Source organism: Zea mays, chromosome 6 (assembly GCF_902167145.1).
Source record: "Zea mays cultivar B73 chromosome 6, Zm-B73-REFERENCE-NAM-5.0, whole genome shotgun sequence".
In the NCBI taxonomy this organism is placed as follows: domain Eukaryota; kingdom Viridiplantae; phylum Streptophyta; class Magnoliopsida; order Poales; family Poaceae; genus Zea; species Zea mays.
This window is the reverse complement of record NC_050101.1, coordinates 135,407,229-135,423,765: the sequence shown is the minus strand read 5'-3', so window position 1 is coordinate 135,423,765 and position 16,537 is coordinate 135,407,229. Positions and strand designations below refer to the sequence as shown.

General features: G+C 44.5%; 1 protein-coding gene across 17 annotated transcripts; it reads right to left on the bottom strand.

Annotated features, from left to right (window-relative positions):
* Positions 1-5,515: 5,515 nt before the first annotated feature.
* Positions 5,516-15,506, bottom strand: LOC100381884 (putative RING zinc finger domain superfamily protein). 17 transcript variants are annotated; one of them, XM_035959671.1, is made up of 9 exons: positions 13,351-15,444; positions 13,079-13,261; positions 10,336-12,768; positions 10,078-10,193; positions 9,304-9,993; positions 6,509-6,966; positions 6,329-6,427; positions 6,084-6,230; positions 5,516-5,932 (listed from the first exon to the last, which is right to left on the bottom strand). In XM_035959671.1, exons 4-9 carry the CDS (start codon positions 10,157-10,159, stop codon positions 5,786-5,788), a joined length of 1,623 nt encoding a protein of 540 aa, XP_035815564.1. In that variant the 5' UTR covers positions 10,160-10,193; positions 10,336-12,768; positions 13,079-13,261; positions 13,351-15,444; the 3' UTR covers positions 5,516-5,785. The 17 variants fall into 17 exon arrangements, with proteins under 17 accessions (XP_035815564.1, XP_035815566.1, XP_035815559.1 ...); XM_035959673.1 differs by having other exon boundaries at positions 11,892-12,768; positions 15,291-15,444; XM_035959666.1 differs by lacking the exon at positions 13,079-13,261 and having other exon boundaries at positions 11,892-12,768; positions 15,291-15,445.
* Between the last annotated feature and the right edge of the window lie 1,031 nt (positions 15,507-16,537).

Genomic DNA, 16,537 nt, shown 5'->3' with positions numbered 1-16,537 from the left:
AAAGGTTGACATGAGTATCCCACTATCCACAATGGTTAAGTGGATGAGTTGCATGGTCCCATTGTCATGTGGGTAAAGAAGCACCCCTTGCAAGGATTCGTGAATCAATTCTTATTGCCATGCTCACGATTATGAGCAATGTTTTATACCATTGGATACATCATTGTGTCTCAATTTATTTTGAGTTATAAAGTTGGCAAATCTTATGACACTTGAGGTTATGTATATTGTTATCACCTTTACTTGATATGGCTCTTGATAAACTAAAATTTGATGGGTTGGGAGCAATAAGTAACTAGATGGTATAGATTGTACCACTCCTTTAATCTCAAAGCCACGGACTTGTATTAGTTGGCTTTATGTAAAGAAGTCTGCAAAGTCCCTGAAGGAGGTGAACACTGGAGCAGCGGTTGACATGGCTGGAGCCGCTGGGAGTGCTTCGACCCCTTTGGTTGTCGAAGACTTTGACATCTCTGGGATGGAGCTGACGACAAAGTCACCACTGAAGATGGCGTCCCAAGCAGGTATATTTTTTAACCTTTTACATTGCGCAGGAGGCCCACCGGGTGCCCAAAGGACTTTGGTCCTATTTGGATCGACACGCGGCTTGTGGGTGGCTGTGCATTTCGCCATCCTGGCATGAAGGGAGGTGGATGCCTCCGCTATCACCAGAGGGGCTCTAAAGGATGCTGCTGCGCACTTTCGTTCGGTGAGTATTTTTTTTGTCGCGACTCACGTCCCATGTCCCGTGCATGTGCATGTCCTTCTTCACAATGACCGTCTTGTTCGGGGTATTTTCGTGGCCTTCGATCGGGCCATGAACCCTATTATTCGTGATTGTGTCGAGCTCCATCCTCAGGCGGGTTGTTGTGTGCCTAGACCGCTTGTCTTCCCCCATGTTGTGGTTGCCTCCCTGGTGATCGAGACCTTGTCATATCCCTCCCCTCCTAGTGGCTCTATCAGAACACCTCCCCTGGCTCTCTCCCCACACCCCATGCCTTCACCACCCTCTCCCTCGCCCACCGATTGGGTGGTCGACTCCGGAGCGTCCTTCCACACCACTCCTACTACTAGCTCGTTATCTGACTACCATCCTCCACACCCCTCACATCCTCCCTCTATCATGGTGGGGAACGGTTCCACCCTCTCGGTCACGTCAGTAGGTGTATCGATTCTTTCAAGACCCTTCTACCTAAACAACGTTCTTATTGCTCCCCAGCTGACTCATCCCCTTCTCTCGGTTCATCGCTTAGTGACAACCATTGTTCTATTGAGTTCGATCCTTGGGGCTCACAATCCAACACCTTCCCACTCGTGCCATGCTCGCTCACTGTGGCAGCTCTGGCCCCCTCTACTCTGTTCACCTGCCATCCACTTCCCCACCATCGTATCGTCCCCCATGCTCTTGCTACTACCACAACATCCACCATTTGACATCATAATCATGGGCACCCTAGACCTGATGTGATGTCCTAGCTCTCAAGCCGCTCAGATATCTCCTATAGTCGGGGCTTCTCTGAGCACCTCCATCATGCTTGTTAGCTCAGCTCTCACTCTTGTCTTCTGTTTTCCACTTCCACGTCTAGTGCTGCTCAGGCCTTTGATCTTGTTCATTGTGATCTTTGGACTTCTCCTGTCTTTTCACACCCGATTTTAGGGGTAAAACCGAATGAATAACATATGTATGACAGGATCCATTTTTCACACATATGTTGACATCACAAGTGTAATATATCAAAATACAATGCAATAAAGTCGTAAAAGAGAGTATAATAACTTTATTACATCATCCAGACTTAAGAGTCTTAAACAGTATCATAATCAAAGTTCAACAGAAATAATATGGGCAATCTCCCACAGGAAGATGACCGGAGCATCGCTAGACTTAGTACTCATCAACATCTTCGTCAAAGTCTTCCTCATCACCTTAGCAAGGGGTGAGCTCACTTACAGTGGGGGCTCAACAAATGGGAGGAATTATGCAAGGTTAACAGGGTAGGCTATGGTTAAGCGATAAGCATTTTAGTTGGTCAATATTTATTTACAACACCTATCTTACTTATTATAATTGTATCCCAAAACCAATTAAATCATGAGTATAATGATTATATCTCAAAAGCACCACTTAAGCAAACCATTTTAAACCAAGGAATCATGATTTAGTCTCCATCTTTAAGTTCAATTATCATGTGAGGGTCCAGGCTACTCTTAACCGTGAACACGACTGACATATCAGTTTTTCACTCTGCAAAGGTGGTACAACTTTAACCACAAGCCGTGTATCCCCTCTAGCCTAGGTTGTATGGACCCTTAAATATTTCCAAGGTGAATGGCTAGGGATCCACTATGAGGATTTCACAAAATACACTTAGTACGAAACAATCTGCTTAGGTTTCTAAGTCGGTGTGGAGGCCCTCTGGGTGAGGTAGCTTAGCTAAGACTATGTCCCCATGTTAACGTGAACTGCCACCATCAACAGCTCCCCCTCTTGCCCATATTTCAGAAAAGGTTGCTAGGCACTAAGCAAATTAAGCTAATTACCAAAGCTAGAGCCATGATAACATTCGTGCTTGCACTGTTTTCCTCGGTTGTCACTCTATGTTCTGTTTAATACAAGATGATCTTGTTTAATCATCAGATTAACGACAATAGTACAAATTTCATCTTCGGAACAATAAAATCTTAAAAGGAGTGACAACTTGATAATGAAGTTGAGGAATAGCATAATTACTAAGCATAGTATGAAACCTAGGTTAATGAAGGAATAATGATGGTATTTCTGGGTAGTTCTATTTGGGCAAAATCCATCAAAATTATGCACATATCCAAAAGTAAATCTTATTGAATGTATTATTTGGGTACAATAAGAAATGCAGAGGGAGAACCCACTTGCCTTGCTCAAAAGTTCTTGTGGATCCTCTTCAAACAAATTTGGGTCCTCTACCACGAAATCAGCTTATAATATAGATTCACACATCGCACATACAAAAAGAAAACATACACCAATAAATAAACATACACCATTACACAAATGAAGCATACATCATACAATAAACATACATTTCAACAAATCACATTTATAAAAAGAAAGAAAACACTCAATCACAAAACTTGGTTCGTGGCTATAATATAAAATACTAATTATTGTTCATGACATAAAATACTAATTATTCTGTTTTAAGAATTCACTAGAGAAATATATATGGCAAATTAACTATGGAAACACATACTTTATAAATTCATTTATAATAACATAGATGTAGCACTGAACCAAAGTCTATGGAACTGGATTAATTACTAATTAATTATTTCTATCGGAAAGCATGAGTCACATTTTAGTTAAATTCTTGCTTTCTAAAAGGGAATTATACTAGTCTTACATTGTTATTTAGAAGTCACATATCCTTAGTATAAAAACTAATTTAAACTACTAATTTAACTTTATTATTTAGATTATGTTTGGACAAAATTACAACTATATTATTTCAACGTCACTAGAATCTTTACTATTTCTTACTGAATAACCAAATATGCTTATATTGCGCATGAACTTATGTATCTTGACTAAAAACTTAAATCTTAATTTTGACTAAGAAAAGGTAGTCTACCATTCCTTTCAATTTCTTATTTCGTCAAAACTACACTCAAGCACTCATAACAAACATATTTGTGAATACAAATACAAATTTACTTTGAGCTTGAAACATACATTTATATAAGAAAATTTCTGTGAAGACTAGACTTCCTATTAACTATAGACCGGAGGGGGTAGGATGTAAAAATACCCATCTTCTACCTTGCTCTCACTAATCCTTGCATGTAGAGGACGATGTCAAGTGGGGCAGGGATTCCGGCCAGTGGTCGAGGAAAGTTGTGGCTCGATGATGATCGAAGGGAGGCACAACGAGGCGAGGCGTCCAGCGTCGGGATCCCGACGACGAGCTCCAACGGCATCCGGTTCTGAGGTGGTTAGAGAACAGGGGCGGCGGCGATGGCTCCTACGGCGTGGTCGAGTGACGTGTGGAGTGAGTTGCGCGGCCGAGCTATATGAAACGGGTGACGCCTAAGAGGGGGGTGAATTAGGACTTCTAAAACTTTCAATAAACTAGGCCACAAATAAATTCCTAGAGCAAAACCTATGCAATTAATCAAACTAGAATGTGCAAACTAGGTTTTGTTTAAGTGTTGCTATCTCTACCGCAATGGCTAAGTTTCAATCTACAACAATATAACTATAAACACTAGATTGAAACTTAAATGCTGAATGTAAATGCGAAAGCTAAAGAGAATGTAGAGATGCAAACTCTCGTGGATGACGTCGGTATTTTTACCGAGGTATCCAAAACCGCGCAAGGTCCCGACTAATCCTCGTTGGTGCCCCTACGCAAAGGGAGGCTCACGTGAGGGCCAAGCACCTCGGTCGAGTAACTCCGTAGAGAGCTGTGGGTCTTCTCCTCGCGCAAGTGGTGCTCCGCTTCCGGCTCCTCTCAGACGCTCCCCGCCGTCTCCACTATCGAGCTTCCGGTCGAAACGCCACGGACCTCGTTCCCTCCTGTACACGGTGGCGGTCGTGACACAAACGCGGTTGTCACGGTCTCGCAAAACTCTCGCCCCACTCGGTACAATTACAACGGCTCGCGCAAGAGCCGAGGGTTGTGTGGTTTTACAAAACTCACTCAACTAACTAAGGTTCACCTAGAGCAAGCGCTAAAGCGGTCTAACTAACCTAAGCACTTCACAAAGCACCTACGCTAATCACCGAGTGATTCTATTAAGCACTTGGGTGTTTGAGCTCTTGGAAATGTGCACTATATGTCTTCGTATGTTGCTTGGGCTCTCACACCTTGGAATGGCCGGTTGGGGTGTATTTATAGCCCCTAACACAAATCTAGCCGTTGGAGAAAAGCTGCTGCTCTCTGTGGCACACCGGACAGCGCACTGTTCACAGTCCGGTGCGCCTAGCCGTTGGTCTGACACTGCAACCGACCGTTGGCGCTTAGGCTTTTTACACCGAACACTCCGGACTCCACACCGGACAGTCCGGTGGTCTTCTCTCCACAGTGCCACCTGGAACTAGCCGTTAGGGTTCCTGTTCCTAGTGCACCGGACAGTCCGGCATGTGGCACCGGACAGTCCGATGCTCCTCGCACAGACAGTCCGTAGGCAACACTTCTATCTTCTCTTGGACTTCACTTGATCTTCATAATGTCTTCTTTTGAGGTGTTACTTTCCTCAATGTCTTGATCCAAGTTACTCTAGCATCCTGTGAAATACAAACACAAATACTAGCAAACACATTAGTTTATAGTAGGTTGTGTTAATCATCAAACACCAAAACTCATTTAGCCAAATGGACCAGGGTTTATTAGTCAGGATATTCGAGGAGCAACTCCACGGGCATGGCATTATGGGGTTTTGGCCTAGGGTTGCAATGGGATCTCTCCATCTCCGCCCGCGAGTGAAAATTAGTTGCAATTTAATTAGGTGACGATGGACGTCGTAAAGACGGCTTAACTAACTAATAAATTGTTAACATTTAATAACCTCTATTGGATCGAGCTGTACATATGCATGCAAACGTTTTCTCTCTGCAGTTACGTCAGACGGCTGACACGTAGGGCTAACCGCTGCCATCAATTTGCAACTAGCTTGAGGATTAAATTTACATGTCGAGTTTAATTCAGCTCACAAATAATCCGTTTCAGGACCATTATTTACACACAGCAAACCAGATCAGCCAGTACAGCTTCGCCTGAGATAGGGTGAATGGGGGCGGCAGGGCGCTTCATTCGGTGCCTCCGCCGTCATCTGCCGCAGAAGCTTTGCAGACTGGGCAAGCGTTCTTCACCTGCAGCCATTTCTTGATGCAGTCTGCGTGATACTTGTGATTGCATTTTAGCTTCCCGACAGAGTCCTCGAATTTGTAATCCTCCTGCAGCCAGCCACCAGTGTTTGATAAGCATTGACTTGAAATAAATAATACTACCTCCATTTCTTTTTATTTGACTCTCAACAGTACAACTTTATACTAAAAAACGTCAAATAAAAAAACCGGCTGTTGTACAAGGGTGTCATCTTCTTACCAGGCAAATTACACATCTTGCGCTCTCATTATCATCATGAGTACGGGCAGAGCTGCAGCAGGGTATCTCCGTCACACAGCTTGAAAGTTTTTCATCAGCTAGGCCCGTGTTGACATTGCCTATTCGTTCTCCCAAAGCCAGCAGCTCCTGCAGATAACAGCATAGAAACTTACATTAGTTACAGAACACATCCTGTGTTGGTTTGTGATACTAATTATCTAGGTTCTTTCTTACAATCTTACTACCTCATAACTCATATCATCAATGTCCAGCCTCATGTCCCAGTGAGGGTCAGAATCTTCTCTCGATTCATGGATAAATAACTGATTTAGCATCATAAAACGCTACATACAATGCAACTGTATTAGTTACACGACAAGAATTCATGTTCGCGTAATTATGAGAAAATAATTAACACCATTTACCTCGGTTGCTGGTCCTCTCAAGTTATTTTCTTCAATAACCAGTGGACGAAAAGCATGGTATGAATCCCTCAGCCTTCTACTCCTTGCACTACCACTGGAACCTAGAGCCACATGACCTAGATGTCTCGAAGATGCAGCAGCACCTTCAGCATGAACACTTGCTGCTGCTGCTGCTGCTGAGGTAGCAGGCGGATAGCCAGGGACGGCAGGTCGATAGCAAGGGATATCAGGCTCATGGGTAACTGTCACTGAGTTGTTAGGAGTCGCAAAAGCCGGGGCAGGATATGTGCTGATGCTGTTAGGAGGGGCTGCTCTTGGGGCATACCCACCATGCACAAAATGTAGACTATCAGAAGAACCAGGAGGTGCTAGGACAGGGGGGGCATTTATGTTGGTCCTCTGCGGAGCAGAGTAGTATGTCCCTTCCCTGAAAACCATGCTACAGTTTCCATCGCTGCCTGCAGAACATAAGGTTATTAACTTCTTGAATAACAACAAATTTTGAAAAAATGGGTGCTTGGTATTAGAGTGAAACCCTAACCCTAACAAGGGTTGAGAGATATATTTATAATAGAGTTGTCGGACTCGTGGGGGCACGAACCGAGCGACGGAACTGGGTGAAGACCTAGGTGAAGCGTGTGAGGGTGTGAAAGGTGTCGGACTTGAGCCGCAGAGAAGTCCAGAGAAAATGAGAGATCATCCAAGATGACCAGAAGGTACCTATAACTAGAGATGCTTGGAACAGGGGATGTCCAAAGATCATAGTGGATGAGGTCGAATAGGTGAGTAGCTCGAGACATGGAAGAATACAAGGTCTCGATCGTCATGGAGACAATCGCTGCACTGGAGTCTCGATCGTCATGGAGACAATCGTTGTGCTGGGGAATACAAATGGCCCCGTAGCGTGGCGGCCCACCTGAGGGTGGAGCTCGACGCAGTCATGGAGATTAGGGTTTATGACCCAATCAAAGGCCACGAATGTGCCCCGGAGAAGATGGCATGTGTGAAGGGAGACACGCACATGGTAGGGAGGCACGACAACCACGACGGAGGTAGGGTTCGGCGCAGTAGGGAAGGTGGCCGACGCGGGAATGGGCAACGCCGCGAGACGAGAAACTGCATGTGACAAGGCGGGTGTTGCAAGCGGCGACGCCCAATGGCGTGCATCGGAGCCAGGTAAAGAAAGCACAGGCGTCGTCGATGTTGCGGGAGCAGCCGCAGCGACGCCGGGTGCGCAAGAAGACACAAGCGAGGCGTTGGGGAGGTGATCCATGGTGATGGGGCGTCGACCATGGTGAAGGGCCCGAAAGCTCACTGGTCACAGCGCGACAACGCGACCACAAAGGGGGCAATGTGTAGGGCCGATGGTGGCGCTGCCCAGGGCAAGTAGCGGCACGCTAGGGTCACTGGGGACCAAGGCGAGCGGGCCATGGATGCAGGATTCGAGCGGGGGGCGCCGAGGCCTGGGCGGCGTGTGGTCGGCACGAGAGAGGTGACGTTGGGAAGCCCGATGCAGGAGCAGGGAAGTCGGGCACGCGGGGCTAGCCGTCCCAGGGACACAGGCAGCAGCGCAGAGGTAGGGGCATGCGTGGCATGGGGGGCTGGAAAGCTGGTGTCGGGCAGTCAGGCAGAGGAGAAGGTCGTGCGGCCACTGGCGGCTCGATGGCGGCGAGGGCCGACCAGGGGCGGTCCGCCATGAGGGAGGAGGGGGTTGACGGCTGCAGGAGGCTGACCGAGCGGTGGGGAAGCGCGTAGAGACCGGACAGAGGTGGCGCAGACTGGCAGCGGCGATGGGCGGCGGGAGCAAGGGGCGTAAGTCGGCGGAGGCCAAGGAGCCGGCGAACAAGGAGGGGGGTCTTCTCTGCGTTGTGGCGACGTCTCGCCACGAGCTAGGGAAACGGTCGTGGAGGCCAGCGTAGCGATGGCGGTCGTGGGGGCGGGGCGATGGCAATGTCCAGGCTAGTGGGGGGACACGGCCGAGAGAGCAAGCTCCAATGCACGGCACCCGACGGCGTGCGCAGCACCTGTGTAGGCACGGGTGGGGGAAGCGGTGCGGCCTGCGTCGAAGAGAGGTGCTCGACGCAACCTAGGCGGTGCGCGGAGCGACAGACGAAGGGGCTAGCGGCACGATGCAGCGGCCACCGGGGATGGTGGGAGACGACACCGACGGATGGGATGGGGAGGGCCTAGGCGGACGGCTGTGAGAGGGAGGGAGAGAGAAAAATAGCTAGATACCATATTAGAGAGTGAAACCTTAACCCTAACCAGGGTTGGGAGATATATTTATAATAGAGTTGTTGGGCCTAAGCCCATTACACAAAGACACCCCATTACAATACAAAGACAGTAACTCTTAACATTTGGCAATCTATCATTTCATTTTGAACACTAAAAGGCAATTAAAAATTGCTATGCTGCAACTGATGATGGTACTATAAACTATAAAACAATTACTCCCTCAGTCCCCAAAATGTAGCCACTTCTACGTTTGTTGAGTCAAAACTATGTGATAAGTTTGACAAAATTTATAGTAGAGAATAACAACAACATCTAGGACACTAAATTGGTGTTATTACTTATTAGATCAACTATCAAATGGTTTTTCAGAATGTACTTATTTGATATCATAGTTGTTAATTATTTTTCTATAAACTTGGTCAAAGTAAAAATAGTTTAACTTAACACAAACCCAAAAGTAGCTATATTTTGAGACGGAGGTAGTACAGTTTATAGCAACAAAACACTTGCATGTAATATGAATCATGAAATTTACTAGAACAGGCATCAAAACTAACCTGGGGCAGTCACTCTTGGAGGTATAGAAAAATATGCTCTATTTTGTGGCACTGCTGTACTTTGAGGACCAATTACATTAGCATGGTGTGGTGGCCCATGAGTGCTGCTTGTTGCGCAAGCTACACCTGGATTGTGTCCCAAATGGATAGGATTGTGATCATGGCGACCTCTCACATTCCTCTGAGATCCTCCATTGCTACCAAAGGGCTGATCAGTCCAGTAGCTTGAACCCATATTTGATGTTATTCGAGGAGGGCAGGGTTCAGGAGCAGGAATAGGATTTGGAGGCATGTAGCATGGGAACTGAGGATTAGATGAACTGCCAGCATAACAGCTCCCATTATTGACTCCATCCACTGGATAAATAATTGGATTTCTCCGCTTCAGTGCAACCCTTCTGTCATCCATATGGGAACTCAGAATGAAGTTATCATCAGACCTATGTGGATAGCTCAAAGCAGGCAGATGATGAGTATTATGTGGTGCATAGGTGCTACTGGAGCTTCCAGCAAGAGGATAGCCAGAATAGGATGCAAGCATGGTTCCAGGAGCATCACTGTGCTGAATATGAGATTGCCCGGTGTGACTTGAGAATGGAATGCCATTTGGTCTTATTGGTGCGCCCACATAACCTGATGGTAGAGCTCCATTTGCTGCATCAGTTCTAGAATGCATAAATAACTTTGGGCCTGGCATAATAGGGTGCAATTGGATGAGTTAACAATAACTGAAATGCACAATTTAAGTTAGTATGTTGGTGGAAGTACATATACCAAAAGGCTGTGCTTCACTCTGGAACCTGTTCACATGATCCATCCTGGAGGCATGTGTGTTATTATGATGATGCCCTGCCATAACACATGAACAGGGGGATTTGATTTTGTTTAACCTGAAAAAATATAGGGTTGGCATTAGTATTCTAGAAAAGCAAGTTGCAGCTGCAAATATACTTGTAGATTTAGAAACAAAATATATACAGAGAACCACAAATACTTAGACTTCTGTAATAAACTAAAAAGAATCATTCAGACCTTAGAACCGCAAGATGTGAGATTACAGTCACACAGGCTAGAGCTGCCAGTGCCAAAACCCAAATATTCCATCATATCCAGTGTCTTATTTAACTTTGGTGCAACACACAACACAAATGAAGTCCTCGTCATATATCCAAGAAGACTAGAAACCATGCCGACGTAATTAACAAAGTAAACATAAAACTTTTTGACTACAGTATGTAGTTTACAGAATTAAACTAGAGAAGGAATCATCATCATACTTGCATAATAGTCTGCTACAAAATAAAATATATATGGTGGAGATCTGACTTTTAGACCTCAATACAAGAATTAGAAACCTTTATAGCTTTGGTTATGGCAGTAACTTGGCCTGACAAGTAATGATAGAACATATGATTTTACCATATGAAAATAACGAAATATGACTTTCTGAAGTTTTAGTCACCAAGTAGCTAGACGATACCTATGTTATGCCAATAATGTAGATGCAAGTTGAAGAGAAAGAACATATGAATTTACCATATGAAAACAACAAAATATGATTCTCTGAAGTTTTATTCACCAAGTAGCTAGACGATACCTATGTTATGTCAATAATGTAGATGCAAGTTGAAGAGAACCATTATGTATACGTCATGTTATTATGGTGCCTAAGATTTTATATATGCACAAACACACACACTTCAACCAAAGTTCGTGATGAAGGATCTGGGTCCTCTTCATGGTTGTGTGTCATGGACCTAGCCTAGCACATGTAGCCTATTAGGGTTAGAGACGTATATAATGTAATCTCTACACCCAACCAATGTTACATATTATTATTCCTCCAATATAAAGGATTGGAGATCATTTATTGTCGTAATAGTATCAAACGATGATGTTTGTTTGAAGATAACAAAGAGACTAGTAGATATATATAGCGTTTAACTTAGACAAGCTTTAGAAAAGATAATTACAAGCAGCATATCTAGACTGCATTGTCTTTTCTCTATGTGATAGAAAAATACTAGATAAGCATCTATACAATCCATTGATTAGGATCAAATTACAGATGCTATTTTAGTAGTCCAGTATCAAGTATGAAAATCATAATACCTAACCAACAAAGACAGTTGCCTTACAACATTAGTTCAGCACAACACCAGGACTCTGTGCAACACCAGGTGAAAGGACCAATTTTCGAAGGCAAAGAACTTATTGACAGCAATACAAACATCTATAACAACAGGAATACAGTAATAACCAAAGAAGCTGAAACAGTGTGCAACTAAATTATATGGCAGCACTTATCAAACAGTACAGTTCATATACATTATATTGAACATAAGAAGATTGGCTAGAATCTTCTAATTCTTTACATGGAGTGAAAAGCCCGTCAAACGGGCTTAGTCATTGGGAGAGAAACTAATAATAAATTGTACATAATTCTGTTAAACAGAAAGTAAATGGACATAAGGCAGAAAGTATGACACTATCTATCAGCTCCAGAAGCCCCAGAAAATATGAAGGCAGGTAGATATAGCACTAGCATTTCAGGTACACACATGTCCATGTAATGATGCACACACAACCTAGCTAAAGGGTTCCTCCTCGAAATTGTTGTCCCTTTGTTCGTCTTATGAATAAATGCATCTTGTTTCCAACATCATCAATTCACCTATTTTCAACTAGCATCTTTCTCTTTCCAACAACATTGAATATCTATCTGCAAATGACATCCTCAGCGATCAAAAGAATTGTTACTTCATGGCCCAAGCATACATGATAAGCTGATTTTTACTTGGAAAGAATCTTCAGAACAACTAATTTGATGTGAAAGAACTGTTTAAGTTCTTTTTGCCAAATTTACGCCAACCTATTCTACCATCCAAAATCAAAATTATTGAGTGATTCTGCTGCTCCAGCCAATATTTCCACAGATCTCAATATTTCTCTCCCTACAAGTTAACTGTGGGCAACGAAACTACCCTTCTCGCCTTTATACTTGATGAATTTCAACATATAAACCACCATTGGGCTAAAGTTCTAGGTGGTAGATGCTAAGAGTGACACTGGTCCACCTTTTCCAGTCCTCAAAATGATATGAAGGTAGCAGCAATTGGCTCTTCTCAAAACTCACAATTGAAGGGGCCCCCTCTTCGAGAGTTAAAAGGCTGCTACAATCTTGTAAGAGAAGCCACCATCTCAATCTAAGGGCAACACAAGTCCAACAGTGATGTTGAACATATATTCTTATTGAGGACAAAATAGTCCTCACAAGGCATATAGATCAACTGGATCAGCTCTCCCATTTACCACAGTAGATTCACCACTTAACACTGAAAAAACTAATCAAAGAGCCCAAATTTTGCCCATTTGTTTGACCTTTAACGAGAGCTTGATTTTGGCACATCAAGATGTCAAATAAGAAAAGAAACTCCAATTTTTAGTTCAGTGTTCAAATAGTACCTGCAATGTCATTAATAGAACAATTCAAATTTTTGAAGTAATAAATGCAAATATCTGAAAAAAACTGAGAGCTAGATAATTCTCTAGAAGAACTTCCAAAGTTCAGTTGGACAATGGAAGAGCTACAGAGAAGGAAATACGCATATCAGGCTATGGACTCTAAGGGAAGAAAGAAAAACATAAATGTATATTTTTTCTAAAAAAGGAGTAAATGTAGTACCCAATGAATTAAGGTTCTCATCATGAGTTAAGACTTAAGAGCTTACTCACCGCCACAATGTAACTACAATATTCTGAAACTATCACTAACCTGAGTACCTGAATTCATTGAAACAACAATACCTCACCCAACCTAAAGCCCGTGATTGCCCCAAACTGGAGTCAAACAAATAACAGAATCAATTCATGTCCCCAAAGATTGAACTCCAACTATAATAATCCTTATATCTGCTTTCAAGGAAGTGACTATTGCAGAGGCCAGATCTCACTAAACCTGCATTCCCATAAGAAATATTGGTTTTTGTGCCATTTATAATAAAACATAATATTGTATATATAGTCTTTAAATACCAATAAAGATACCTGAAGATGCAGAAGACATGTCGGTGTTCGAATTTCATGCATTACCATCAAAGCAAAGGACAACAGTGTTGTACCATTTAACAGATTCAGTACTTCTGCTTCTAAAGAAAAACCGAGTGTAGAACTTATGTGTTCTTTGTCCAATGGAATTTAGATATTTTCAAAACAGATTGAAGCATCAAAAGGTACCTTGAATAATTTAATGGCTGTTGGGGTGCCACAGGGAGAAGGTACGTTCGAAACCTTAGATATAGCATAAGTCATGTGCATGATATTTTTCTTGTGAGCATGTAACATGTAATTCTAGGTTATTGCTTCTAAATTATGGCTATTCTTGTTTAAGCTTATATCAAAACAAGAAAGTGTGTTCAACGAAATGATAAATCCTGGCATCACAGATTGACAAGTGGAGATAAACGCGATTCAGATTTGTAATATGGATACATATTTACCAGTTTCTTCTACTGACTAATAAACAACAAAGGAGATACAGAAAAGAATTACTCAATCATAAGCTTCAAGGTCAAAATCATCAGTCATGAATTTCACTCAGATGTGGATTAAAAACTAAATATCCAAATGCTTCCACTTGAAGGTTAAAAAATGCATGAGCTACAGAGTAAGTAAACTGGGACAGGAAACATGATTCCTCAAACTGCTAGATGATAATTAGTCATCCATACAGTCAGATAACTTCAGTTGAAGGGTATAGATATGAACTGAACTATAGTAACATAATTTTGAAAATGGAGAATGGTCAACTCAAAGAAGGGTCATAAAAGAGGCAATGATCAAAACAGATGGTAACAGGGAGACACATTGATGTATATTGATCACCTGGGACTAAGGATTGTTTGACACACCCAAACATGAACATAACACGACAAGTTTTGGTACAGCCAACAACTAAGTGTCGCAGATATGCGTATGTTGCGTTGGATATGTGGGCACACAAGATTGGACCGAGTGAGAAACGATGACATACGCGATCGGCTAAGAGTAGCGCCAATTGAAGAAAAGCTTATTCAACACCGATTGAGATGGTTTGGATATGTCCACCGGAGACCACTAGAGGCACCGGTGCATATAGACACCATAAGATGGACAATAATGTGAGAGAGGTAGAGGTCGACCAAACTTGACATGGGAGGAGCCAATCAAAAGGGACTTGAAAGAATGGAATATACCAATGAAGTTGTGTTTGAATAGAAGTGCTTGGAAAGAAGCTACCCACGTGCCCGAACCGTGATTAGGCATTTTTCCTTATAGTGCTCTAAAAAGCTTTTCCCCTCCACTTTCTCACTCTCTCTTTTGTAACATCTTGTTGTGTTTCAACTCTAGCCTACCTCAACTTGCTTGGGACTAAAAGACTATGTTGATGATGTTGATGTTGTGTTTCCTATCCTAAATGACATAACTCAAGAGCCCCCGAGCCAAACCAAGGCAGACCTATGACCTATGTCTGTAGAAACTGGAGTTTGGTGATAGATTTGGGTAAAATCAATTCACTGAAAATACATAAAGAGGCTGAAATGTGGGATTGTATTCTTTTTTATGATAGAAAGAACAGGGATTTTGGTGATAGAGATGAAGCGAACAGCTAGAATACAAATCAGACAATATGAGGCGAAATGAAGAACCACCACCGATTACCGCCACGCTTTCCCACGCAGAATCGATGTACCGTTTCACTCAAATCGCACTAATCGACGAAATGAAGACGACGAGGAGGGAACAGCGACCCCCAAATCCCCATTACTGCGACTCAGCAGCGAGAACCCCAACCGGGCGCACCGATCCTGCAACTCCCCCTAAATTCCACGAGCATCCACCCACTACCCACGCAGGGTAGGCTGTACCAGGAAGTGCCGCTACCGCCGAATGCATAGGAGTACCACGCGGATTTAAGCAGGGCTGGGGGCCGAATCGGAGGGGTATACCTTCGCGGACGGCCAATCGTCGGCTCGAATCGGCGCTGCGAACGCCCTACCGCGATCGGAGAGATAGGGCCCCGGCCTTCTTCACGCGAGCACGCAACCGCCCTCGAGAGAGGAGGAATTTGCTCCTGGTGCGGCTTCTTCCGGGGGGCAATTAGGGGCCAGGGAGGCGGGGAGCTTATTTATAAGGCGGAGCCGGAGGTACGGGATTGGAGCCTGTGGGCTGAGGACGGCGGGCCCATTGATCTGTGGCACGTGGGTGCATTTTCGGTGGCCTTTCGAGCCTCGGGAGTCCATGCAGTACGGTGGGACCGCGGCCTGGCTACCGGTCCATAGGGTCTGTTTGTAGACAAAAGAAGCTCAGCCAAAATTTGGTATCAAATCAAATTCTGGGTTAAGCTCCAGTTTTAGGGTTTGGTTTGTGGGTAAAATATATTGGAGTCAAGTCAAATTTTAGCAGCCGATTTGTTAGTCTTAGTTTTAGCCAAAATTTGACATAGATTTATATTGTCATGGCCAAAATTTTATGGATATGACCAAAATTTGGCTTACAACTAAATACTAGCCAAAATAGCTTGGCAAGGTTAATATTTGGCATGGCACCCTTGAGCCTCCATCCAAATACACCCGTGCGGCACGCCGGCACGTTCCCTTGTGCTACTGCCTACTTCCACGTTCTCTCTCTTCGCTGCCTAATATATTACTACTTCATAAGGACACAACGTGGGCGTCCACACCTCACCATGTCCCCGCCCCCGAAAATCTCGCTACCCCACCAGTCGCCCCCGTCCCCAAAAATCTCGTTGTCCCGCGGTGGCCGCCCCAAAACCTCGCCTCCCTCCCCACATCTCCCTGGAGGCGGTTGCCTGAGAGATCGAGCACGCGGAGGTGGCGCAACACCCAGGTCGCGGGACGGAGAGCGCGTGGGACGGGAGGGCGAGCACGCGAAACGCCCTACCCGCGCCGCGGAGGAAAGGGCGGGGTGCTGACTCCGGTGGTTGGAAGGAGGCGGCGCGACCTCGACCCACCAGCTTCGTCGGGTCCTCCTCTTCTCTGCCGTCGCGTGTGCCTCCGTGCCCTCTCCGTCGACCACCGCGCGTGCCTCCTCAGCGTCCCCGCATCACTTCCACCAGCCCTCCCCACACGCGGCGACAGGGTCGTCGTCGTCCCGGCTCCGCGTTGGCCACACCCGAACGGCCGTCTCCATGTCGTGTCGTCTCCAGTTATGCGGGCGAGGCTGCATAAGGTCG